The 27,512-nt window shown below is 46.6% G+C and overlaps 1 protein-coding gene across 3 annotated transcripts; it reads right to left on the bottom strand.

Moving 5' to 3' along the window:
• Positions 1 to 1,275: 1,275 nt before the first annotated feature.
• LOC139243794 (ribosome-releasing factor 2, mitochondrial-like) lies at positions 1,276 to 26,740 on the bottom strand. 3 transcript variants are annotated; one of them, XM_070870866.1, is made up of 8 exons: positions 26,640 to 26,740; positions 20,650 to 20,737; positions 18,249 to 18,294; positions 17,494 to 17,591; positions 11,036 to 11,161; positions 7,809 to 7,897; positions 4,955 to 5,043; positions 1,276 to 1,867 (listed from the first exon to the last, which is right to left on the bottom strand). In XM_070870866.1, the coding sequence occupies exons 1-8, from the start codon at positions 26,700 to 26,702 to the stop codon at positions 1,789 to 1,791; spliced, it is 678 nt and encodes a 225-aa protein (XP_070726967.1). In that variant the 5' UTR covers positions 26,703 to 26,740; the 3' UTR covers positions 1,276 to 1,788. The 3 variants fall into 3 exon arrangements, with proteins under 3 accessions (XP_070726967.1, XP_070726965.1, XP_070726966.1); XM_070870864.1 differs by lacking the exon at positions 1,276 to 1,867 and adding an exon at positions 2,654 to 3,810; XM_070870865.1 differs by lacking the exons at positions 1,276 to 1,867; positions 20,650 to 20,737 and adding an exon at positions 2,654 to 3,810.
• Between the last annotated feature and the right edge of the window lie 772 nt (positions 26,741 to 27,512).

Genomic DNA, 27,512 nt, shown 5'->3' with positions numbered 1-27,512 from the left:
GTGAGTGGGGTCTCGTGCAGTAGCTAAGCAGGATTCGGATAGGCGAGTCTGCAGTGAGCCTTCAGTTACTCTCTTCAAGCCTTGCTTGATGGTTTGCACTGCTCTCTCTGCCTGAACATTGGACGCTGGTTTAAATGGGGCAGATGTGACATGTTTGATCCCGTTACGGGTCATGAATTCTTTGAACTCAGCACTGGTAAAACATGGCGCGTTATCACTCACCAAGACATGGCAAACATGGCCCGCAGGCTTTCAGTAGTGGCAGCGGACGTGCTAGCCGACATTATCTCACATTCAATTCACTTGGAGTACGCGTCTACAACCACAAGGAAATTTTACCTAAGAACGGGCCTGCATAGTCGACGTGTACCCTAGACCATGGTTTGGAGGGCCAAGACCATAAACTTAGCGGCACCTCCCTGGGTGCATTGCTTAACTGCGAGCATGTATTACATGTGTGAACGCAGGACTCTAAGTCTGCATCGATACCGGGCCACCACATGTGGGATCTAGCTATCGCTTTCATCATTACGATGCCTGGGTGGGTACTGTGGAGGTCATTGATGAAGGTGTCTCTGCCCTTCTTGGGGACCACTACTCGATTGCCCCACAGAAGGCAGTCTGCCTGTATAGACATTTCACCTTTGCACCGCTGGAACGGCTTTATCTCTTCCTGCATTTCCACTGGGACACTGGACCAGCTCCCGTGAAGCACACAGCTTTTGACTAGAGATAATAAGGGTCCTGGCTTGTCCAGGTTTTGATCTGCCGGGCGGTGACGGGTGATTGCTCACTCTCAAATGCTTCCATAATCATGGCTAGATCTGCGGGCTGCGCCATTTCCACCCCCGTGGTGGGCAATGGCAGTCTACTGAGAGCATGGGCGCAGTTTTCTGTGCCTGGCCTGTGGCAGATGGCGTAGTTGTATGCGGACAACGTCAGCGCCCACCTCTCAGAGAACAGGGATATAAGTGGCTTATGGTCAGTTTCCAATTCAAATTTTAGCCCAAACAGGTATTGATGCATTTTCTTTACCCCATAGACACACGCTAACGCTTCTTTCTCAATCATGCTGTAGGCTCTCTCAGCCTTAGACAGATTCCTGGATGCATAAGCAACCGGTTGCAGTTTCCCGAAATCATTAGCTTGTTGCAATACACACCCGACGCCATATGACGACACATCACATGCTAGTACCAAACGCTTACATGGATCATACAACACAAGCAATTTGTTTGAGCATAACAATTTTCTCGCTTTTACAAAGGCATTTTCTTGGCTTTTGTCCCAAACCCATTTGTCCCCTTTTCGTAGTAAGACATGTAGTGGTTCTAACAGTGTGCTGAGACCCGGTGAGAAGTTACCAAAGTAGTTCAGGAGTCCCAGAAACGTTCTGTGGCCTCGGTGCGTTCTCGATTGCCTCCGTCTTCGCGTTTGTGGGCCTGATGCCGTCCGCCGCAATCCTCCTTCCCAGGAACTCCACTTCAGGTGCCACGAAAACGCACTTTGAGCGTTTTAATCTGAGCCCCACGCAGTTGAGTCGACTAAGAACCTCCTCCAGGTTCTGCAGATGCTCGACTGTGTTCCGACCTGTGACCAAGATGTCGTCCTGGAAGAGCATGATGTGCGGGACCGACTTCAGTAAGCTTTCCATGTTTCTCTGGAATATAGCCGCCGCCGATCGGATTCCAAATGGGCATCTGTTATAAACAAAAAGACCGTTGTGCGTGTTGATGCAGGTGAGGGCCTTCGATGATTCCTCCAGTTCCTGTGTCATTTAGGCTGAAGTCAGATCCAGCTTCGTGAACGTCTTTCCTCCCGCCAGCGTTGCAAAGAGGTCGTCGGCCTTTGATAGTGGGTATTGGTCCTGCAGGGAGAAACGATTGATAGTTACTTTGTAATCGCCACAGATTCTGACGGTGCCGTCTCCCTTGAGGACTGGGACGATAGGACTGGCCCACTCGTTAAACTCGATTGGGGAAATGATGCCCTCTCTTTGCAGCCGGTCAAGCTCGATCTCTACCCTTTCTCTCATCATGTACAGTACTGCTCTCGCCTTGGGATGGATGGGTCGTGCCCCCGGAATTAGGTGGATCTGCACTTTTGCTCCTTGGAATTTCCTGATGCCTGGTTCAAACAGCGAAGGAAATATGTTTAAGACCTGGGCACACGAAGTGTCATCAGTGGGCGATAGCGCTCGGACATCATCCCAGTTCCAGCGTATCTTTCCCAGCCAGCTCCTGCCGAGCAGCGTGGGACCATCGCCCGGTACCACCCAGAGTGGTAGCTTGTGCATCGCTCCATCGTAGGAGACCTTTATGGTAGCACTACCGATTACAGAAATCAGTTCTTTTGTGTAAGTTCTTAGTTTCGTGCGAACTGGAGTTAAGACTTGTTGCACCACAACCTTTCGAAAGTCTTTTTGCCCATGATGAACTGGCTCGCGCCCGTGTCCAGCTCCATTGACACCGAGAGTCCATTTAGTTTAACATTCAGCATTATCGGGGGACAATTCGTGATTGTGTGCATCCCATGTACCTCTGCCTCCTCGATCCGAGGCTCTGGCTCGTCATGATCCTCCGTGAATCTGTCCTCCTCTGCAACATGGTGGTTTGCAGGTTTAAAAGGCTTTGCAGCTCGCCTGCACGCTCGTTGGAGGTGTTCCATTGTACCACAGCCCTTGCAAACGTACTCTTTGAATCGGCATGCATGGAAACGATGATCGTCCCCGCAACGCCAACAAGGTGTTAATGGCCTTGCATTCGTCACCCTTGATGGTGGACTCAGACATCTGCGGACGTGTAGCTGCAGGTACGTGTGACCTGCCCTGTACGTTACAATTCGAAAACAACATCACTTTGTTCACAGTACTTGTAGCAGCACTTGTGCGCTGAGAGATTTGCTTCGTATTGTCACTGGTGGCAATGAACATCTGGGCTATCGCTATGGCCTTACTCAAGGTTGGGGTCTCTACAGTCGAAAGTTTGCGAAGTATGGTTTCATGGCCAATGCCAAGTACAAAAAAGTCTCTGAGCATGCGATCCAAATTCGCAATGTCCTGCAGGGCGTCTTAGCTTGGCGACATAACTCGCCACTTCCTGGCCTTCAGACCTTTTGTAGGTATAAAACCGGTACCTCGCCATCAGAACGCTTTCCTTCGGGTTCAAATGCTCTCGGACCAGTGTGCACAAATCGTCATATAATTTCTCCGTGGGTTTCGCTGGAGTGAGCAGATTCTTTATGAGACCATACGTTGGTGCCCCACAGACGGTGAGGAGGATTTGGCAGTGCTCTCTTCCCCATCTAGCTCGTTGGCCACGAAGTATTGGTCGAGTCGCTACGCAAAAGTTTCCCAATCATCTCCCTCCGAGAATTTCTCCAGGATGCCCACTGTTCTCTGAATCTTTGGGTTTGCTATCTGTATCTCGTCGCCAGTTGTAGTGTATGGAGAAAGAGTCAGACTGAACACTGTGAGCTCAAAGTAAAGTGCGACCGTAATCTTTTATTGCAGGTCTCCAGAGTGCCACTCCAACCTGTGAAGCCTCCTTAAATACCTGTGCTCCCAAGGAATTATGAGATCACTTGGTATTCCAGGGGATGAGCCCTCTGGTGGCTGTACAGAGTAAATACAAATCCACATATATAACAGAGAAACTGGGATTGTTCTTCTTAGAGCAAAGAAAGTTAAGGGAAGATTTAATAGACAGAGTGTTCACAATTAGGAGGGGATTTGATATAGGGAGAAACTGCTTCCACTGACAGGAAGATCGATCAGAGGACACAGCTGTAAGATAATTGCCAAAAAATGCCCTGGGGAGAAGAGGAGAAAATATTTTACTCAGTGAGTTATTATGATCTGGAATGCATTGCCTGAAAAGGCAGTGGAAGCAGATTCAATAGTAACTTTCAAAAGGGACGTGGATATATACTTAAAAAGGAACATTTTGCAGTGCTATGGGGAAAGAGCAGGGGAGTGGGACTAATTGGATAGCTCTTTCAAAGAGCCGGTACCAGCACAATGGGCCGAACGGCCTCTTTCTGCGTCATATAATTCTACGTTTAAGACAGGACATATTAGGGTTCTTTTCTTGGGTCCCCTCATCCAGGTCATTAAACAGGAGCAGCACGTGGGACAGGATGGAAGGGGCCAAAAAAACAAACTGTGGCCTACCTTCAAATCTTCAGTCTGCTCCCAGTACTGCTGCAGACCCTCCAGTCAGCGGGGGCTCTAGTTCAGCCCACAGCACCAGCTTTTACAGTGCATTTCTGCACTTGGATGCCCAGCAAGTGTTGCCACCGGGAAATTAGAAGGGGTGCTGGGAATGTCGTCTCCTGCTTCATTTAAATGCTGGTCAGACTGCGCCTTCTGCAGTATTAATGGAGCGCAGGCCTGATAATGTGGATAACCACCTCTTTTTACTGAACCTTGCACCCTAGGAATGCAAGAGCCACAAAAATCAACCCTTAGCTTCTAAAACTCTATAGCGACTACTTCTCAAATGCCGTTTCAGTGAATCTTAATTGTATCCCATATGATGCTCGAGTATTTTTCCCAGTGCTAATATTAGACTAACTAGTTTATAATCCCCCATTCGGGTCTCTTTTTTTTTTTAAATCCTCCGGTCCATATGCATAACCTTGTATTTAAAAAAATGACCTGAGCTTCCTTTATTTTCCTCAATTCATTGAGGATTTTAATGTGTATCCATTTGGTCCAGGTACTTCCTAGTCGTTTAATACTTTAAGGTTGGGGCTGAGGCGTGTTGTTGCAACAGGTAAGAGGCTATTTTGATTTATATCCTGTCTGTGATAAATCTCTCTGAGAGTGTTGGATACTAAGACTGAGTACCAAAAGAGGAACATGTTCTTTTCTCCCATGCACTGAAACCCATTATGAAAATAAATAAGGAAAAAAAATACATCAACTTCTTACTGTGGATGCTGAGTATTTTACCTGGCGCTGGGTTTATCCATCTTGTTTAAGAAGCATATACGAGGAACATGATGTTTGTCCGCCTGTCGCCACACTGTCAGGGTTTGTGCCTAAAACACAAATGGCACTAGAATGTGTTAAGGAAAGACCTGGAAAGACCTTGCTTAAGGTGCAATACAGTTAATGTGAAAGGTCTCCCTTTGATAGAGATGTGGATAATAGGAGCTCGTATATCCTTGATATCTATTTGATTATAGTTACACAGTAGAAGTACACCAGTAGGTTGAAACTGGATAATTACTACATTTACTCAATTACGTTTTAAGCTAATCATAAATACATAACATGGGGGTACACAGCCAAAGATGTTGCTTAAGAGTGAAGTTGTCAGCCAGCTTTAGTATTTACAGTATTCAAACAACTATACATACAAACTTTACAATGCAATTGCATAGGTACGTTTTATTTGTTAGCTAGTTTAATAGCTAAGATTGGAGAATCCTAGCAATTAAAGAAATACAGCGCTTTTCCCAGGTATGCTTAGGTTGACAACACATTACAAAAAAAAAATTGTTTTCCTCAGTGATCTAACAAAATCTGGCCATTGGCTGCCCAAAGAGAATGCCACAGGGAATGAGACTCCCATCACCAAGATTGTGAGCTCCTCCACCGCCCAGCATGCGCCCATCAAGGCTGTGAAAATAAAACTTGCGAGACGTCCAGGCTGATTAACTACACGCAAAGGCATGGAAACGTTTAGCCCTTCTGATGGGATGGTGTCCTGCGCAGAGACTTTCCAAATCTTGCAATTTGTAATGGCAGGTAGTTGCAATGCGGCTGCTGAAATGACTTTTATCACTGTAGACCTGACGGGATTTTTGGTTGCTTTTTATTGTAAATGTTTTGGTAAAACAAAAAAAGAGCAACATAAAAAGCAGCTTCCATGGAGCGTAAGCAGCTATTGTGACACTAGATTTTATAGTAGGTTTTCAAATCAGTCATCTGCTCTGAGAGAAAATGATCAATGTGATAGCAGTCACATTTTGCAGCAATCACTGAGTCAAAGATTGGAATTCAGAAGAATGAGAGGTGATCTTATCGAAACATATAAGATTATGAGGGGGCTTGACAAGGTGGATGCAGAGAAGATGTTTCCACTGATGGGGGAGACTAGAACAAGAGGGCATGATCTTAGAATAAGAGACCGCCCATTTAAAACAGATGAGGAGAAATTTCTTCTCTCAGAGGGTTGTAAATCTGTGGAATTCGCTGCCTCAGAGAGCTGTGGAAGCTGGGACATTGAATAAATTTAAGACAGAAATAGACAGTTTCTTAAATGATAAGGGGATAATGGGTTATGGAGAGCGGGCGGGGAAGTGGAGCTGAGTCCATGATCAGATCAGCCATGATCTTATTGTATGGTGGAGCAGGCTCGAGGGACCGTATGGCCTACTCCTGTTCCTATTTCTTATGTTCTTAAAGAGTCCAAGGAAAATGCAATTTGATGCTAATTAAATTTGTTTATTCTCTGTGTGTTTTGTGTGCAAGAGGGAGCAATACTCCTCTTTTTTATAAATAAGCAATTTGCCTGCTTTTCCTAAATGGTCATTCATGAGCAAGGATGGCAGGGATGTCCCCAGCTCTTTGCCTCTGAAACTGCCCACTAGAATGCCGGTGGCACAGGCAGAAGGATGATTCTCCAACTAATTCTCCGCTCTTCCCAGTGGGCAGCATCTAGCATCCACTTGCTGATTTTCCCACAGGAACACAGCAGCAATCAGGAACTCAGTGGTGTTACTGAATCTCTGGGCTGAACCAATGGTTCCAGTTTGGTACACCTCTGTGCCAAGCTCAACTCAGTATCTGGCTCAGACAATTCCAATATTAGTTCGCCCAATTATGTTGACCAATGCTCAAAAGGGTAACAGAAAGAAAGTTGAGTTCGTCCATTTGTTTTAATTTAAGTCAGCAACTTCACTAAAAGAGTGGAGAGGGGAATTTTACAGGATCATGTTAAGGATTTGTCAGCTGGTATCCCACAACATAATTTCAGGAATCAACTATACCAACTAGGAACCAATCAGGTTTGATAACTGCTCTGTGCTCGGCTAGTGGATATCAACCAGAATGGTGGCAGTGCTGTAACAATTACCCTCAGTGCCCAGAGATAATCCGAATGCTAGCTATTGAGCCTTGCTGGAAAGTATCTGCAGTTCTCATTCTGGTTTACAAATCCCTCCATAGCCTTGCCCCTCCTTATCTCTGTAATCTCTTTCAGCCTCACAGTCCGCCGAGATATCTGCGCTCCTCGAATTCTGCCCTCTTGAGCATCCCTGATTATAATTGCTCAACCAGTGGTGGCCGTTCCTTCAACTGCCTGGGACCTAAGCTCTGGAACTCCTTCCCTAAACCTCTCCGCCTCTCTTTCCTCCTTTAAGATGCTCCTTAAAACTTACCTCTTTAACCAAGCTTTTGGTCATCTGCCTTAAATTTATTCTTATGTAGCTTGGTGTCAAATTTATTTGTTTTGTCTTATAACACTCCTGTGAAGCGCCTTGGGACGTTTTACCACATTAAAGGCGCTATATAAATACAAGCTGTTGTTATTGCTGACTGTCTGCTGAGCGGAAAGTCGAGCTTGTATACAGTGAAACAGTCTGCTGACCTTACTGTTGAGCCTTACGCATAGCCACTCGGGCAAGGTACAATGACTGCCAGCTTCCATGGAAGAGTACAACAACATGAACTGTTGCTTTCAAGATGGGAGTGAAAAATTGAAAATCAAGACAAGCAAACAAGGTCCGGAAACTAATAATTATTTGACTGCTTGACTTTTAGAAAGGTGAAACTTGCTTTTTAAGAAAATATTGCTCACCTCCACACCAGCTGAAGCATCAAACACTGCCACTGCTCCATCAAGTACTCGTAAAGAGCGTTCAACTTCAACCGTGAAATCCACGTGACCTGACAAAATGAAATTTAGTTTAGGTGCATAGAACATGATTCACTGAGCAAAAGAAAGTTAATTGAGGTGGGGGGAGGGGGAAAATGATATCCTGCATAATTGTGCACATTACAATTTGTTTATTTATAAAAAAGCATCAACTGAACCCACTAGACCCTTTCTGCATCGTGTATTTCTTTATCACTTTCTCAAACTGGCCACTCTATTCATGAGGTACAAATCCTTAACATGTGCGTTTACACTGCAATCTCCATTATCTGCAATCCAAATTAACCTCACATCCTGGGAACGATTAATTTTATAGTTATTTGTATTATATTTGAGTTTGTTTCCATGTCTAAGATATTGCTGTGAAGTCTCGATTACCAGTTTCCATTATCCACCAGTAGGCAGATAATGGAGGTTCCACTATATGGGCTCAAGTTTGCCCCCAGGGTTAGAATGGCGCACCCCCATGTGGTGCGACGACTTTTTAGAACAGAAACGGCACCTATTATTTACCTTCGTATTCTCCCCGCAGTCCGGTCGATCCAGGCCCTTGGTACAGCGCAGCAGAATGCGTGGAGGGCGGAGCCAGTGTCGGGACCTTTGCACATGCGCACTAGAGTGTGCGTGCATGTGCAGCAGCTCCTCGCAGCCCGAATCTCTGTAGGCTGTGTGGGAGGGGCCTGAAGCACGCCACCCCTAGCCCTGGCTCAATGGGCTCCCTCGATGCCGCGTTCATGTGAGCAGGCCCCCAATGACCCTCGCAGCATTATTTCAGTGGCTGTGCCTATGTGTGGACGTACGCTTTGATTTAAAGTATCTTGAATATTTTATGACAATTGGGATCTTTACAGCATAACTTGCCGAAGGCATTATTGTCAACCAGCAAGTCAAAGGCAGGAGATGCTCGGCAACAGGGTTAATGTGCGTGTGGGGCACATGAAGCATTCAGAGAGCAGGGACGGCTTCATGCAGTGTGTGAAAGCGAAGGAACAGGCCAAGAGGGGGCGAGGCAGATGGGGACCAGGCTCGAGCTGAATTACCAAGTTGGCTGAGGCCAGAAAAGCAAACTTTGAACGAACCAAGGCAAACAACCAACAGCTGCTGGCACCAATCTAATATCTGTTCGAGGCATTATTTTGTTGACCAAATCGAATACATTTCGTGCGTGTGTCTCTATCTCAAAAAATCCCCCCTCCCCCCCGTTAAGATGCCGCGTTCACCACCCACCACCCCAACCCCACAGCCTGTCGTGTTGAGCCTCCCCCACCCCACCCCCGTTCAGATGTCGCGTTCTCCCTCCCTTATCCCAGGCCGAAGGGATTCCCGCACGGCCAGCCGCTGCCGAGTTTAGTTGAAGGTAGGATTTACTTCAGTTCTTTATTTGTTAATTTAATTATTTACTTCAGTTTTTTATTTTTTATTAAATGCTTATTACTTTTTTTGCTTTGTTTGGTGCTTGGTGGTGCTTTAAATGCAGTTACTTGCGCCGATTCCTTAACTCTAGGTAAGGTTTTTCTGTGCGGACAGAAGTGGCAACATATGCTGGACTAAGTTAGTTTGGAGCAACTATTTGCTGGCCAAACTCACTTAAATGGCCAAAACAGGCGTAAGTGGCTGGGCACGTCTCCTTTTGAAAAAAAAACTAAAAACAAACTAACTAACTCACTTACACTAGCGCAAATTAAATGACCAGAATTGCAATTCAAAAGATACTCCAGAAAAATCAAGTTGCTCAAAAAAAACCGGAACAACTCCTGGGGAAATTTGGGCCTCTTCTCGGGTATTTTTAAGTGAGGGAGATTGAACAGAATCATTTGCATCCTGCAAAGGGAATGATTCCTTTTTTACCCAAAATATTTACATTTCAGTCAGCTTCAGTTCAGACATTTATAATTAGCAAGCATGTCATATACCTGTCTATTGTACATTCACAACTGCAGGTTGTTCCAAAGCACTCCACAATTAGGTACTTTTTGAAGTGTAGTCACTATTGAAGTGTGTCTTTCAGTGACGCATTGAAATAGGCTCCATTTTAAAATCAATGAGTTAATACTTGTCAGGTTTATGTATGTGACATTGTCATGACCAAAATAAAATTTCTCCCACCTCATTACCCCTCCCCCCAAAAAAATCTTCAGATGTCTTGCTCTTGAAGGTAGTGCCCACTTAAAATCATCTTACATAAAACTGCAATTCTATCTTACAAGTGCCTTCACTTTCAGAAATACATTTGACGGCATAAACGCTTACAGATGAATGTTTAATTTTCCTCAGTGTTTACTCCAGCTTTTAAAATACTGCTCAATTACATGTCACAAAAGCAGACATCTTCAAAAACTGTTTTTGCTTCTCATTGAATATTAAACTAAAATGTGAAAAGTGTACGAATTAAAAAGGGTTTATTTCTCGATATTCTCCCAAGAAACAAAGCGCAGCTTTTACTGTGGGCGAATTCTGATGAGCTCATGTGCCAGTAAATTCCATACTGTTTCTCTCAAACTCACACCAACACTTCAACAGAAGATTAGTGGAACCGCAGAGAAATGGCATAAAAGGTTGTTTATACCAATCTTCCACTGAAGTTAAAGGTGAAAATTGGGAAACCCCTCAGGAAATTCTTTACACAATTAAGTTTCGCAAAAATATCACATATTCAGATGAAGATTTCTAAGAGCTGCCGATAAACATGACTAGTTTATGTCTATTTTCCACAGTCCATTTAATTTTGATTAAACAAAAACAGAAATTAATCATCAAAAACATATATTACCCAAAAGTCTTCTCCATGTGAAACTTTGGCTGTGGGTCGATTATAATGAAGATTCCAGAGAACTTTATGGTTGAAGCAGGACTTTGTGCTCAGTGTTATGCTTGGATCAATCGTACAATAGAAATGAATGGGAAGAGGTTGAATACAATGGTCTGCTCATATGAGACGTGTGTCTCAATTGGGTATGTAGCTATTGGAGTTGAAGGTATTTCAAATGCACAAACCTAGTACTTGCGTCTGTTTAAAACAGTCTGAATGACAATTTATCCGTATTTTGCAAAAGTACTGTCCATTAATCTACATGAATAAAAAAAGAATTTTTTTTTTTAACGGAACCAGTGACCCAATGATATGAAATCGAGTGTCCCGGGTTGCCTACCTGGTGTATCTATCAAATTGACCCGATGGGTTTTCCAGTCGAAAGTGACAGCAGCTGACTGGATGGTAATCCCACGTTCACGCTCCTGTGCCATGAAATCAGTCACAGTGTCCCCGTCATCAACATCTAAGTAAAAAAAAAGAAGATTCTGCACTGCAGTATTTTCATAAATGGAGCCCAATTCACAATTACATTACAGCATATGCAATAGGAACTGTTATCCATGACTCCATAAAGAGTTCCTTTTAAAAACCCTATAATTAGATGTATTAGATGGATCATTGCTGCAGTACACTGTGACAGGATTGGCAGGTTACGAATTTACATCAAAATCCAAACTAATTAACTTTCTAAATTTAATTGTACTACAAAAGAGATGCTGCACTTTACCAGGGAGGCTTTGAGGGTGTCCTTGTAACGTTTCCGCGGCCCACCTTTGGCTCGTTTGTTGTGAAGGAGCTCCGCATAAAGCATTTGCTTAAGGAGTCTCGTGTCTGGCATGCGAACCATGTGGCCTGCCCAGCGAAGCTGATCCGAGTGTGGTCAATGCTTCAATGCTGGGGATTGCAGGAAAAGTGAGGTCATCAGGCAAAAAAAAATGACAAAAAAATCCAAATCTTGCACATGCTCAGTACATGGCCTCCGATGTTTCCCGAGTCGACAGGCCTACACCTACCGCTGCTGGCCACTGCCTGCCGCTCCCGCCGACAAAGCCGAGATGAAACTCATGGCCAGTCGACCCCAGCGATAGCGGCCGGTAAAAAATCTCGCACCGTCTGGGGACTGCCGAAAAACGGGCGGAACTAAGGTTTAACCAAACTTGGGCCCTTAATCTTTAAATAGTTTTGATGAATATGTTCTTTGCTTCCTTTTTGTGTAAACTGTCTGAAATCCTTTGGCGGGAGATTGGGGAGGCCGTGTCCGCAGTGGGGATGTTAGCCTGGACGAGGACACTTGGCAGGCTGTGAATTTACATCCAAATCCAAACTAATTAACTTTCTAAATGTAATCGTACTACAAATGGGGAGATGCTGTGAACAGACATTAGTAAAATGGAGGATGAGTCACCTGATGGACTCTGCACATCCTCACATCTGTTTACAATGCAACATTAGCAAAAGCCTAGAAGCACGTCTCTTGCTGACGCTACCACATCATTCCATCTCTTCTGCAGTAGTCTTCATCACGAACCATGGTGCCCACTGTGGACACGGCCTCCCCAATCTCCCGCCAAAGCATTTCAAACAGTTTACACAAAAAGGAAGCAAAGAACATATTCATCAAAACTATGTAAAGATTAAGGGCCCAAGTTTGGTCAAACCTTAGTTCCGCCCGTTTTTCGGCAGTCCCCAGACGGTGCGAGATTTTTTACCGGCCGCTATTGCTGGGGTCGACTGGCCATGAGTTTCATCTCGGCTTTGTCGGCGGGAGCGGCAGGCAGTGGCCAGCAGCGGTAGGTGTAGGCCTGTCGACTCGGGAAACATCGGAGGCCATGTACTGAGCATGTGCAAGATTTGGATTTTTTTTGTCATTTTTTTTTTGCCTCACTTTTCCTGCAATTGGGGCTGATGGCTCAGCTGCACATGCGCATAAAATCTCGTTACGACTTGCACCTGACAGTTACAGAGGGAAATGATTTAGAGAGAGGCAACAGAATCATCAGCCATCCACCTTGAAAACCTCTCATGAGTGGTAGAAAAGCTGCCGTTAGAGACCTCACCCACCCGTGGCAAACAAGCCCCGCCCCAATATAAACGCATTTGGCGGGAGATTGGGGAGGCCGTGTCTGCAGTGGGCACCATGGTTCGTGATGGAGCAGAAGAGATGGAACGATATGGTAGCATCAGCAAGAGTAAGTAAAGATGTGTGGTGTGTGTGTAAACCCGTTAAAGCTTGCAACTTTTATTTCTGCAGAAGAAAAGAACAGCCAACGCCTCAAAGCAGTGTGGTACAGGAGGGGGTCCACCAGATGTCATCGAGGTGACTGACATCGAGGAGCGTGCCTTGGCGATGGTGGGTGAGCACCCGTGCCACCACACATGGTGATGCCAATCCTGTGCTACAGCGTGGTAAGTTTATCCGAATCTCTGGTCTGTGTTACGCTCATGTCATGCAAGGTCATGTAATGTGATGTCAAATGCATTTAATGTACTGTCTGTCGGCCATTTAGTGTGTGGTGATGTAGCCACGGTAGTCCTTGAAATAAGAATGTGATACGTCACAGTACTTGTGACAGCATTACCAACCAACCCCCCCTCCCCGCTGCTAAACACTGAAATGTTGTATTGTACTTGCAGATGATGAATCAGAGAGCACCGACTTAGGCACCCCATCCACCTCTGGCACGCACGTGCAACACCAACACCATCCACCTCGACCTCATCAGGAGCTCGCCACAGCAGCTCTTTTCGCCCCACCCCCTCCCCACTCAAGATCCCCCATAGCCCCCGCGTCCAACTCTGCCAGTCACAGAGACGAAGACCAGGAGGAAGAGCCGGGAGAAGGCCCAGTGTTTGTCCCTCTTGAGCTCGAGGAGGTGGAAGAGGAGGACTCCATCCTCTTGACATGTGTGCCACCTGTGTGCCCAACATTCGTATCGGGGTCCGAGTTTTTGGGCTTCGAGTTGGAGGAAGTGGGATCAAGCGTTGTGAAGCGCAGCACCCGTGCTGTTAAAGCCACCAAGTCGCACCCAGGTTGATGTAGCAAGGAGATGATGATGTAAAACGGGTGGAAGCAAAGCAGGAAATGGTTCAGCTGTCGAGAACGAGCGTCGACCTAGGTCGAGACCTCCTCCAGGCCATGGCTGGGATAGCTGCCAACATCGCCGCATTTGCAGAGCTGCATACCAACAGTATGTCACTGCTGATCAGTGCGGTGGAGCAAACTGTTGACTCTGTCGATGCCATGTGGCAATCGATGGTCTCGGGCTATGGCATGGAACCCCCTGATGCCATACCAGCGATGCCGACAGAACCAGTGGATCCAGAAATGCCAGCGTCTTCCATCCCACCACCTCCATTCTTTCCCCGACGAACACGACAGCACTGCTGCACCACATGATGGAGCCAACATGGTGAGGGGCAGCAGTGCGGGTCGGCGTGGGGATGGGCAACCCATGGAGAGGACAATGGGCCTCACATCGCCGGGGGGGGGGGGGGGGGGGGGCTGTTGGTGATGTTTGTATATATTGTTCATGTTGTTGGTCTTTAAGATGTTTCCTTTTGATGCTAAATGTACTGTTTTTTGAAATACTGTTAAATATTTTGCTTGACATGTTCGACTGTTCTGTCACTTTTGAATGTTGTACAATTCAATACAGATAAATTTTTGAACCACTCTTGGTCAGTATCTAACTTTTAGATAATGAGGGGTATGTGCTGAGAAACATACAAATGTCCTTTAAATGTAGTGCAGTGTGATAACTATCTTGCCGTACAGTTATGATGCGACTTTTTAAATGGGTCCTGACATCACGTCATTTAGGACCAATCCAGGACGGGTGGCTTTGAATGACAGATAGTTCCAGAACTTGGAGGCCAGACATTATGGTTGGCATTTGAGTGTACAGTTTCTTCGGCAACAGATCGCCGAACCCCATCCCTAACGTTACATGTTATTCAATCAAGTTCTGCACTCGAATATATATATATTTGCATCTTCTGTATTTGAGCTAATGTTGTCAGGATCACATCCTGGCACATATAAACTTACAGGATTTTATTATTGCCTATATACTTTCACATTTCAGAGATCATAACCTCTGTAGACTCACATGGTGTCACTAAATCTTTTCTGTATGCACTTGTGTCAAGACCCTTATAACACAAGTCCATGGAGCCTTTACTGTAATTGGGAGCTCATGTCTGCTTTCTACCCAACACCGGCCCTTCAACGGAGCATTTTACCTTCAATGTATCAACTTTTTCTGAGGGTCTAATATTGATGCAGCATTTATATCTAACCTGGGATGTACTGCTCTGGACCGATCTGCGCCATTGTTCCTACTGTCCGCTCAAGAGCCAGGTAAGACCACCTTTTTCACAATGGTCTTTCTAGTGGGTGGTAACAGGATATTACAGGATCCTAAGGATCAAACTTGTGAAATACTTTCCAGAGTTCCCCACTTGCCAAATTTTTTGCCTCAACTGCTCTTCTACAGGCAGGTTTCATTGGTTCTTGGCGAGGCAGTAGATGGAACATTTTACAATAGGGGGAACATAGAGAACAGGTGAAACTCAGGAACGATTACATCAATAAATTAATTGAGGGGGTTATAATCCCCAAGTGCAACAGATAGGGGTGTGTGTGTATGCGTGCGTGTGTAAGCGCAAGCGCACAAGTAGGAAGCAATGTCATCACAGAAAACAACCACTATACAGTCAACATCTACGCTAAAGGATTATTTACTTGATTAAACTATAAACTTAATAAAATGATAATCAATGGTTGATGATTAGGAATTAGTATCAGCTTTTTTGATTAGTGAATTATCAGTATAAATTATTCATAATTACATTTATTTATGGTACATATTCAATACAACAGTTAATTTCGTCACTCAGTAAACTTTAAAGCACACATGCAGGAATTGTTTCATCGACCTACCTAACACGCGGCACATAAAACTATTAGAATCATAGAATGATACAGCACAGAAGGATGCCAGTTGGCCCACCGTGCTGTGCCAACTAGTGCTACTCCCCTGCTCGTTTGCCATATCCCTGCAAAATTTTCGCCCTTCAAGTATTTATCCAATTCCCTTTTGAAAGTTACTATTGAATCTGCTTCCACCACCCTTTCAGGCAGCGCATTCTAGATCATAACAGCTTGCTGTGAGATTTTTTTTCTCCCCCTCATGTCACCTCTGGTTCCTTTGCCAATTTCCTTAAAATTGTCTCTTGAGGTGATTTTTTTTTCAAACACAGAAACAAGATCCAAGGTCAATACACCAGAGATATTAAACATAAATCACATACCATCCATCAGCAAAATAGAAATTCAGTTAACTAAACAGCCAGCACATGTGAGCGAATAACACACAATCGAGTGTACAGGATCAGCATTACATTTCAGATTTTATATTTTTGGAGATGCGGGCTAAGAAATGTTCATGTTGCTTATTGTCAATGAATTTCTCAACATACGCATTAGATTGTGTCACAACGAGATGAGGCTTCAGCAAAAGTGAGTGGGGGCGAAATTGCCCCTGACCCTAATTAGGGGCAGTAGCCTTCTGAGGCCGGGACTTTTATCGCCTGGCCCGGAAGTCCCACCCCTGACGCGTAATTGGGCCGTGCTCCCCTCAAAGGAAGTGGAACGCTATCTCCGGTGCTCCATTTCCTTGGAGGGGCGCTCCCGGGGCAGCTGCGTGGCGCTGAACTGCCAGCGCCGCATGGATGATCCGTCTGGCGCTAACGCGCTATAACACCCCTCCCCTTCCATTAAAGGGGATGTCTGCGCACTCTGCAGGCTCTTTGGTGGCCGCCACTGGGCCACCAGGGATGCAATCGGCCGGACCAGCAGCCCGGCACACGAAATGGCGTGCTGGGCTGCATGATGGCTGCCAGTCGGCATGAGGGCAACATTGTTGCGCCGATGCAAGAGTCAGCTGACAAATTAAAATGGAGGCCCGGGCCGCTAAAGGTCTCCACTTTAAGGGGTGCCCTGGGGCGGATGTCCGCCAGCTTCGTGACCCATGAAGCTGGTGTTGACATCCGCCCATGCCAGCCTCCCCCACGGGGTGGGGCTGTGAGGGGTCAGTGCGCACGCCGATTATGTCATCGCCGTTGTGCACCGGACCGGGGTGCTAATCACAGGGCGCAACGCTGTCAGGACAGCGTCCCCGAAGCCTCTGGGACAATTTCCCCGGAGATGCCATTATGCCCCGTTAGCACCCCCCGGAGGCGAGAGAAAGAGGGAGAGAAGGCGAGTGAGAGAGTGAGAGAGAGAGAAGGCGAGAGAGAGAGAGAGAGAGAGAGGCAGAGAGAGAAAGAGAGAAAGAGAGAGAGATGGCGAGAGAGAGGGAGGCGCACGCCGATTATGTCATCGCCGTTGTGCACCGGACCGGGGTGCTAATCACGGGCGCAACGCTGTCAGGACAGCGTCCCCGAAACCTCTGGGACAATTTCCCCGGAGATGCCATTATGCCCCGTTAGCACCCCCCGGAGGCGAGAGAAAGAGGGAGAGAAGGCGAGAGAGAGAGTGAGAGAGAGAGAAGGCGAGAGAGAGAGAGGCAGAGAGAGAAAGAGAGAAAGAGAGAGAGATGGCGAGAGAGAGATGGCGAGAGAGAGAGAGAGATGACGAGAGAGAGGGAGAGAGGGAGAGAGAGAGAGAGAGAGAGAGAGAGAGAGAGAGAGAGAGAGATGGCGAGAGAGAGGGAGAAAGAGAGAGGGAGAGAGAGAGAGAGAGAGAGAGAGAGGCTATAAAAAGTGGCAATTTCAGCCCCAGTGTATCCTTACCTCCAAGTGCCCTGGTGTATCCTGCATAGTAAAGTATTCTCTCTGTAGTTGTGGTTTTTCCTGCATCGATATGAGCCATGATCCCAATGTTCCGTATTCTAAAGGATAAAAGACACAGTTTTGTTGAAAAGGTATTACCTTTAAAAATATTTGGCTGGAAATAAGAATTGCTTAAATCTTTTGAGGCAACACGGTTTTGAAGCTCAGTGCAGTTATTTGTGACCTATGCTTAAATTTCAGTTTTGTTTACAACTTGTGGTTCATGGTGACCAGTTTATTAGACAGTCATTGAATGACAATATTGTTCCTTTCTGTAGATTTGAATGATAAAGAAACCTATAAACTGGTCACCATGAACTACAAGTTGTAAATAAAACTGGAATTTAAGCATAGGTCATGAATAACTGCACTGAAATTCAAAACAGTATTGCCTCAAGAAATGTAAACAATTCTTATATGGACAAGTGAGAAATAAATAGGGCCACAATTAAATCAGCAGGCATGCAGAAAGGTAAAAGAGCTGCCATTATGTGATGAAAAATGGCAGCAGCACTAGTTGTGTTCCTCCGTACACAAGGCTGTATCATTCCATGATTCTATGTAATTCATAACGTCGTGCCTGAGTAAATTGCTAAAATATATAATTTACAAACAAAGCTTGGTTCCCTATAAATACACAAAAGATTTGTGTTAATTATAGAGACATTTATTTTAACTGTTTCAATGCATGCAGTTGTGAATAAGTCCATACTTACTTAGAGATGTCTGGATTAATAATGGTGCGCAATGACTTAATATCACCTGCAAAGCAATGGAAACCAGAATTTATATTTCTGAATTAATATGCTCAATGATTAACTCTAAACTCATCGTAAGAAAAAGAGGCTTTAATTATCCTTGACAAGTACAGTAAAAGGCAGCTTAACCATTCTACTCCATTAGGAGAAGGCCCGCCGCCGCTGGAGGAGTGAAGGACCGCCGCCGCTGGAGGAGTGAAGGACCGCCGCCGCTGGAGGAGTGACGGACCGCCGCCGCTGGAGAAGTGACGGACCGCCGCCGCTGGAGGAGTGACGGACCGCCGCCGCTGTAGGAGTGAAGGACCGCCGCCGCTGGAGGAGTGACGGACCGCCGCCGCTGGAGGAGTGACGGACCGCCGCCGCTGGAGGAGTGACGGACCGCCGCCGCTGGAGGAGTGACGGACCGCCGCCGCTGGAGGAGTGACGGACCGCCGCCGCTGGAGGAGTGAAGGACCGCCGCCGCTGGAGGAGTGAAGGACCGCCGCCGCTGGAGGAGTGACGGACCGCCGCCGCTGGAGGAGTGACGGACCGCCGCCGCTGGAGGAGTGAAGGCCCGCCGCCGCTGGAGGAGTGACGGACCGCCGCCGCTGGAGGAGTGAAGGACCGCCGCCGCTGGAGGAGTGACGGACCGCCGCCGCTGGAGGAGTGACGGACCGCCGCCGCTGGAGGAGTGACGGACCGCCGCCGCTGGAGGAGTGAAGGACCGCCGCCGCTGGAGGAGTGAAGGACCGCCGCCGCTGGAGGAGTGACGGACCGCCGCCGCTGGAGGAGTGACGGACCGCCGCCGCTGGAGGAGTGAAGGACCGCCGCCGCTGGAGGAGTGAAGGATCGCCGCCGCTGGAGGAGTGAAGGATCGCCGCCGCTGGAGGAGTGAAGGATCGCCGCCGCTGGAGGAGTGAAGGACCGCCGCCTCTGGAGGAGTGAAGGATCGCCGCCGCTGGAGGAGTGAAGGATCGCCGCCGCTGGAGGAGTGACGGACCGCCGCCGCTGGAGGAGTGACGGACCGCCGCCGCTGGAGGAGTGACGGACCGCCGCCGCTGGAGGAGTGAAGGTCCGCCGCCGCTGGAGGAGTGACGGACCGCCGCCGCTGGAGGAGTGAAGGACCGCCGCCGCTGGAGGAGTGAAGGACCGCCGCTGGAGGAGTGAAGGATCGCCGCTGGAGGAGTGAAGGACCGCCGCCGCTGGAGGAGTGAAGGACCGCCGCCGCTGGAGGAGTGAAGGACCGCCGCTGGAGGAGTGAAGGATCGCCGCTGGAGGAGTGAAGGACCGCCGCCGCTGGAGGAGTGAAGGATCACCGCCTCTGGAGGAGTGAAGGACCGCCGCCGCTGGAGGAGTGATGGCCCGGGCGCCTGATTGGAGGCTCACCTGCTCACCGGGCGTCGTCGTGGATCAAGGACCCCGGTCGTCGTCACTGATGGGTGGTGTGGTGGGAAGCCTGAGGTATTCCCTATCTTGTGGGATTCGCAGGGTTGGGTTCAGCTTAGAGGTTTAAGTGTTTAAAACCCCCTATTAGGGTCTATTAGGGCTTGGGGAAATTTAGACAGTGGGAGGGGGGTGGCTCAGGGTGGAAAGTTGCCGGATGGTAGCAAATGATGGTTGTTCAGCAGGTGAGCTCCCTCTGTGACCCCCCACTCTGAACCCCAGTGCGCCACTGACCCTCCCAATGCCTGCCCCAGCCTAGCCTCGGACCATCTACCATCAAGGGCGCTACTCAGCGCCGAGCTTTCGGCCAACATCTCGCTGTAGGCAATTAGGCCCATACAGCAGTGCCAGGTCTCCAGTCGTCTTGGACCCCCTTGCCACTGGACCAAGACCTTGCTCAGCTAAGCCCGTGTGGTAGCCGGTGTGCAACAGCCACCCCACGTTAAAAGAACTCACGCACAGGCATCTTCCATCTTCCACTCCATTAGGAAAAGTTAAATTAAACACAAATTGGTGGAATTCTCCAGAAAAAGCATGCATCACAAGCAGCTATTTACAAATAACAATTTACAGAAATAAATTTTACAACAGTGTTCCCACCATTTGGCTTATTCTGTGCTGTAAAACTGATTCATTTCTGAAAGACACATGTACAAGAAATATACACGTAAAAGGGCATAAATCATATTTTTGTCACGATCAGAAAGCATTTCCTTATAGAGAGTGACCAACAGTTGAAACTGTATTTGAGGCCAAGACACTGAACTAGTTGAAGAAAACAACTGGATGCTATAATGGAACGATGGTAGAGTTGGTATTCTGGAAGGATGAGAAATCAGGCTGAAGGGCTTCCTTCATCCAAATCTAGCTTATCACCAAATTCCAACTATATCTGTGCCATCCGCGTTTGCTCCAAGGCAACTGCACGTTAATTTACCTGGGAGAGTGCTGTACCTCCTGTTGAAAATACCGTTTATATTTCTTCTCTTGTTGTGAGCAACCCTGAACCAACAGCACGGAAGGCACTGAAAGTACAGAACAAACAATTAGCTCAAAGCTTATTGCAAGGGACTTTGCCTCACAAGGAACTATTTATCCTAGCTAAACATTGTTATAAAATTTGTAACTATCAGAGCTTGCAATTATATACATCATCATCATCATAGGCAGTCCCTCGGAATCAAGGAAGACTTGCTTCCACTCTTAACATGAGTTCTTAAGTGGCTGTACAGTCCAATACAAACATAGAAAATAGGTGCAGGAGTAGGCCGTTCGGCCCTTCAAGCCTGCACCACCATTCGATAAGGTCACGGCTGATCATTCACCTCAGTACCCCTTTCCTGCTTTCTCTCCATACCCCTTGATCCCCTTAGCCGTTAGGGCCATATCTAACTCCCTCTTGAATATATCCAATGAACTGACATCAATGACTCTCTGCGGCAGGGAATTCCATAGATTAACAACTCTCTGAGTGAAGAAGTTTCTCCTCATCTCAGTCCTAAATAGCCCACCCCTTATCCTAAGACTGTGTCCCCTGGTTCTGGACTTCCCCAACATCGGGAACAATCTACCCACATCTAACCTGTCCCGTCCCATCAGAATCTTGTATATTTCTATGAGGTCCCCTCTCATCCTTCTAAACTCCAATGTATAAAGGTCCAGTTGATCCAGTCTCTCCTCATATGTCAGTCCGGCCATCCCGGGAATCAGTCTGGTGAACCTTCGCTGCACTCCCTCAATAGCAAGAACGTCCTTCCTCAGATTAGGAGACCAAAATTGAACACAATATTCCAGGTGAGGCCTCACCAAGGCCCTGTACAACTGCAATAAGACCTCCCTGCTCCATTACTCAAATCCACTAGCTATGAAGGCCAACATATCATTTGCCGCCTTTACCGCCTGCTGCACCTGTATGCCAACTTTCAATGACTGATCAACCATGACACCCAGGTCTCGTTGCACCGCCCCTTTTCCTAATCTGTCACCATTCAGATAATATTCTGTTTTCGCGTTTTTGCCCCCAAAGTGGATAACCTCACATTTATCCACATTATACTGCGTCTGCCATGCATTTGCCCACTCACCTAACCTGTCTAAGTCACCCTGCAGCCTCTTAGCGTCTCCCTTACAGCTCACACCACCACCCAGTTTAGTATCATCTGCAAACTTGGAGATATTACACAATTCCTTCATCCAAATCAGTGATGTATATTGTAAAGAGCTGGGGTCCCAGCACTAAGCCCTGTGGCACTCCACTAGTCACCGCCTGCCATTCTGAAAACGACCCGTTTATCCCGACTCTCTGCTTCCTGTCTGCCAACCAGTTCTCTATCCACGTCAGTATATTACCCCCAATACCATGTGCTTTGATTTTGCACATCAATCTCTTGTGTGGGACCTTGTCAAAAGCCTTTGAAAGTCCAAATACACCACATCCACTGGTTCTCCCTTGTCCACTCTACTAGTTGCATCCTCAAAAAATTCCAGAAGATTTGTTAAGCATGATTTCCCCTTCATAAATCCATGCTGACTTGGACCGATGATGTCACTGCTTTCCAAATGGGCTGCTATTTCATCCTTAATAATTGATTCCAACATTTTCCCCACCACTGAGGTCAGGCTAACCGGTCTATAATTACCCACTTTCTCTCTCCCTCCCTTTTTAAAAAGTGGTGTTACATTAGCTATCCTCCAGTCCATAGGAACTGATCCAGAGTCGATAAGACTGTTGGAAAATGATCACCAATGCATCCACTATTTCTCGGACCACTTCCTTAAGTACTCTGGAATGCAGACTATCAGGCACCTGGGATGTATCGGCCTTCAATCCCATCAATTTCCCTAACACAATTTCCCGCCTAATAAGGATATCCTTCAGTTCCTTCTTCTCACTAGACCCTCGGTCCCCTAGTACTTCCAGAAGATTATTTGTGTCTTCCTTCGTGAAGACAGAACCAAAGTATTTGTTCAATTGGTCTGCCATTTCTTTGTTCCCCATTATAAATTCACCTGAATCCGACTGCAAGGGACCTACGTTTGTCTTCACTAATCTTTTTCTCTTCATATATCTATAGAAGCTTTTGCAGTCAGTTTTTATGTTCCCGGCAAGTTTCTTCTCGTACTCTATTTTCTCCCTCTTAATTAAACCCTTTGTCCTCCTCTGCTGAATTCGAAATTTCTCCCAGTCCTCAGGTATGCTGCTTTTTCTGGTCAATTTATATGCCTCGTCCTTGGATTTAACATTATCCTTAATTTCCCTTGTTAGGCACAGTTAAGCTACCTTCCCCGTTTTATTTTTACTCCAGACAGGGATGTACAATTGCTGAAGTTCATCCATGTGATCTTTAAATGTTTGCCATTGCCTAGCCACCATCAACCTTTTAAGTATCATTTGCCAGTCTATTCTAGTCAATTCACGCTTCAAACCGTCGAAGTTACCTTTCATCAAGTTCAGGACCCTAGTTTCTGAATTAACTGTGTCACTCTCCATCCGAATAAAGAATTCTACCATGTTATGGTCACTCTTCCCCAAGGGGTCTCGCACAACAAGATTGTTAATTAGTCCTTTCTCATTACACATCACCCAATCTAGGATAGCCAGCTCCCTGGTTGGTTCCTCGACATATTGGTCTAGAAAACCATCCCTAATGAACTCCAGGAAATCCTCCTCCACCGCATTGCTACCAGTTTGGTTAGCCCAATCAATATGTAGATTAAAGTCACCCATGATAACTGCTGTACCTTTATTGCATGCATCCCTTATTTCTTGTTTGATGCTGTCCCCAACCTTACTACACATGTTTGGTGGCCTGTACACAACTCCCACTCGTGTTTTCTGCCCCTTGGTATTCCGCAGCTCCACACATACCAATTCCACATCATCCAAGCTAATTTCCTTTCTTACTATTGCATTAATTTCCTTTTTAACCAGCAATGCCACCCCACCTCCTTTTCCTTTCTGTCTATCCTTCCTAAATGTTGAATACCCCTGGATGTTGAGTTCCCAGCCTTGGTCACTCTGGAGCCATGTCTCCGTGATGCCAATTACATCATACCCGTTAACTGTTATCTGCGCAGTTAATTCGTCCACCTTATTCCGAATACTCCTCGCATTGAGGCACAGAGCCTTCAGAAACGTCTTTCTAACACATTTTGCCCCTTTAGAATTTTGCTGTAATGTGGCCCTTTTTGATTTTTGCCTTGGGTTTCTCTGCCCTCCACTTTTACTTTTCTTCTTTCTATCTTTTGCTTCTGCCCCCATTCTACTTCCCTCTGTCCCCCTGCATAGGTTGCCATTCCCCCTGCCATATTAGTTTAACTCCTCCTCAACAGCACTAGCAAACACTCTCCCTCGGACATTGGTTCCGATCCTGCCCAGGTGCAGACCGTCCGGTTTGTACTGGTCCCACCTCCCCCAGAACCGGTTCCAATGTCCCAGGAATTTGAATCCCTCCCTGCTGCACTACTCCTCAAGTCACGTATTCATCTGAGCTATCCTGACTAGCATGTGACACAAGTAGCAATCCTGAGATTACTACTTTTGAGGTCCTACTTTTTAAATTTAGCTCCTAGCTCCCTAAATTCGTCTTGTAGGACCTCATCCTTTTTTTTAAACCTATATCGCTGGTACCTATATGCACCACGACAACTGGCTGTTCACCCTCCCTTTTCAGAATGCCCTGCACCCGCTCCGAGACATCCTTAACCCTTGCACCAGGCTGGCAACATACCATCCTGGAGTCTCGGTTGCAGCCACAGAAACGTCCATCTATTCCCCTTACAATTGAATCCCCTATCACTATAGCTCTCCTACTCTTTTTCCTGTCCTCCTGTGCAGCAGAGCCACCCACGGTGCCATGAACTTGGCTGCTGCTGCCCTCCCCTGGTGAGTCATCCCCCTCAACAGTATCCAAAGCGGTGTATCTATTTTGCAGGGGGATGATCGCAGGGGACCCCTGCACTACCTTCCTTGCACTGCTCTTCCTGTTGGTCATCCATTCCCTATCTGGCTGTGTACCCTTTTCCTGCGGTAAGACTAACTCACTAAACGTGCTATTCACGTCATTCTCAGCATCGTGCATGCTCCAGAGTAAATCCACCCGCAGCTCCAGTGCCGCAATGCGGTCCGTCAGGAGCTGCAGGCGGATGCACTTCCCGCACACTTAGTTGTCAGGGACACTGGAAGCGTCCCTGACTTCCCACATAGTACAGGAGGAGCATAACACATGTCTGAGCTCTCCTGCCATGACTTAACCCCTAGATAAACTTAATTTGGCAACAAGGCTAAAAGGTTACTTACTGATATAGAAAAGAAAAAGAAAAATTACTTACCAATCACCAGCCAATCACTTATCCCCTTGGCTGTGACGTCACCTTTCGATTTCCTTCTACTTCCTTTTTGCTTTCTCACCCTGCTGCAGCTGCACCAGCTGGCCTCTGATACTGCCCCCGACTCCCGCCTCCCAAGAACCACAGTCTGTCACAGATGGGACAGATAGTCGTTGAATGAAGGGGTGGGTAGGACTGGTTTGCCGCCGCTCTTTCCGCTGCCTGCGCTTGATTTCTGCACGCTGTCGGCGACGAGATTCGAGGTGCTCAGCGCCCTCCCGGATGCGCTCCCTCCACTTAGAGCGTTCTTTGGCCAGGGTCTCCCAGGTGTCAGTGGGGATGTTGCAATTTATCAAGGAGGCTTTGAGGGTGTCCTTGTAACATTTCCTCTGCCCACCTTTGGCTCGTTTGCTGTGAAGGAGTTCAGAGTAGAGCGCTTGCTTTGGGAGGAGTCTCGTGTCTGGCATGCGAACTATGTGGCCTGCCCAGCGGAGCTGATCAAGTGTGGTCAGAGCTTCGATGCTGGGGATGTTGGCCTGGTCAAGGACACTAATGTTGGTGCATCTGTCCTCCCATGGGATTTTGTAGGATCTTGCGGAGACATCGTTGGTGGTATTTCTCCAGCGACTTGAGGTGTCTACTGTACATGGTCCATGTTTCTGAGCCATACAGGAGGGCAGGTATTACTACAGCCCTGTAGACCATGAGCTTGGTGGCAGTTCTGAAGGCCTGGTCTTCAAACACTCTTTGCCTCACGCGGTCTAAGGCTGCGCTGGCGCACTGGAGGCGGTGTTGGATCTCATCGTCAATGCCTGCTCTTGTTGATAAGAGGCTCCCGAGATATGGGAAGTGGTCCATGTTGTCCAGGGCCGTGCCGTGAATCTTGATGACTGGGGGACAGTGATGTGCGGTAAGGACAAGCTGGTGGAAGACCTTTGTCTTGCTGATGTTTAGCGTAAGGCTCATGCTTTCGTATGCTTCAGTAAATATGTCGACTATGTCCTGGAGGTCAGCCTCTATGTGCGCAGACGTAGGCGTTGTCGACGACAGAGGTTGGGGTGGTCTTGGACCTGGCCTGGAGATGGCGAAGGTTGAACAGGTTCCCACTGGTTCTGTAGTTTAGTTTCACTCCAGCGGGGAGCTTGTCGACTAATGCACATTATAACACTCCAACAATAATCATTGGGTGGTTGTTATGTGTCGTGCCATTTCCGACTGAATGGGAGTTGCAAACATTAAGACATTAGCATATATTCTCATGCACAGGCATCTTCCACCCTTCAGGATGTAGTTCAGGTCCTTCATAGAAACACCTGTGAACTCATCCTTTTTTGGCGTGGAAGCAAGTCATCCTCATTTCGAGGGACTGCCTATGATGATGATAAGCATATATTCTATTGCAAAGAGAAGTGCTGATTTAAAAGGATAAGAAAAAGGATAGCCAAATGCAATTAGCGTACACAACTCTAGTTGAAGAGCTAGCATTGCACAGACATGGTGAGCTGATTGAATTTACACCATGGAAAGAACCCAATGATTCAATACTAATTTACACATCATTGGAAAAGCTTTATGTCAATTTAAAATGTTGATCTTTACCACATGATATGAAGTGGACGAACGAATCCCAATTAGCGGCAATTCCATCACAAACCGCCTCATTTTCCTCCTTGTTATTGGTCAAGATCTTCATGTAAAAGAAATCTACAAGAGCAAAGAACATTCATTACCTAATGTGTATTCAATACAAGCTTCCAACATCATAACTTTGAATTTTGTAGCACGGTATCAGGTAAAGAGCAAATTATTTAGGGAAATAAATCACAGTTCAACTCGACTGCACTGAGAATGTCAGTTTTAAAGGTTTTTAAAAAATATTTTCCAATGTTCTTGCCTTTTCTTCTGAAGATGCTGGCATACAGTTCCACAGACAAGAGCAACCCAAACATACTTCGCAAAAGTGACCAATCTTCACGTAATCTCATACGGTGCAATCACCCACATAGTTAGCAGATATTAATATTCATACTGTAACCCTGGATTTGCTAATGGTGAGGCATCTCTATCTGTCTACCAGCTTCTGGCACCAGTTCATATCATAGCTTTATTACAACAGATCATTTTTCCTTTGTACTTAAAATTAGATGTTAAATTTCTGCAATGGCCAAGGAAGGCATCAGATAATTAATTCAGTTTACAAAATTGGTGAGGCATCTAGCAAGGTACAAGGTGACATTGGAGATCTCATCTCATACCTGCAACCACTAATGCCCTCCTCTTCCTCTCCCCATCCTCATAGCATGGGTTATGTTCCATCCCGCCCCAATCAATTTTTTTCTTTGGTACGGATTACATGCTTCCCCCAAAATGATAATGGATGAATTAAAAAAATATAGATTTAAAATTATAAATAATTGAAATTTCAAAACCTAATTAATTAAATAAAATATATTAGAGATGGCAGGGCAGGCA

Source organism: Pristiophorus japonicus, unplaced genomic scaffold (assembly GCF_044704955.1).
Source record: "Pristiophorus japonicus isolate sPriJap1 unplaced genomic scaffold, sPriJap1.hap1 HAP1_SCAFFOLD_1881, whole genome shotgun sequence".
Taxonomy (NCBI): domain Eukaryota; kingdom Metazoa; phylum Chordata; class Chondrichthyes; family Pristiophoridae; genus Pristiophorus; species Pristiophorus japonicus.
The sequence above is the reverse complement of the archived record's forward strand: the minus strand, read 5'-3'. Positions and strand labels throughout refer to the sequence as shown.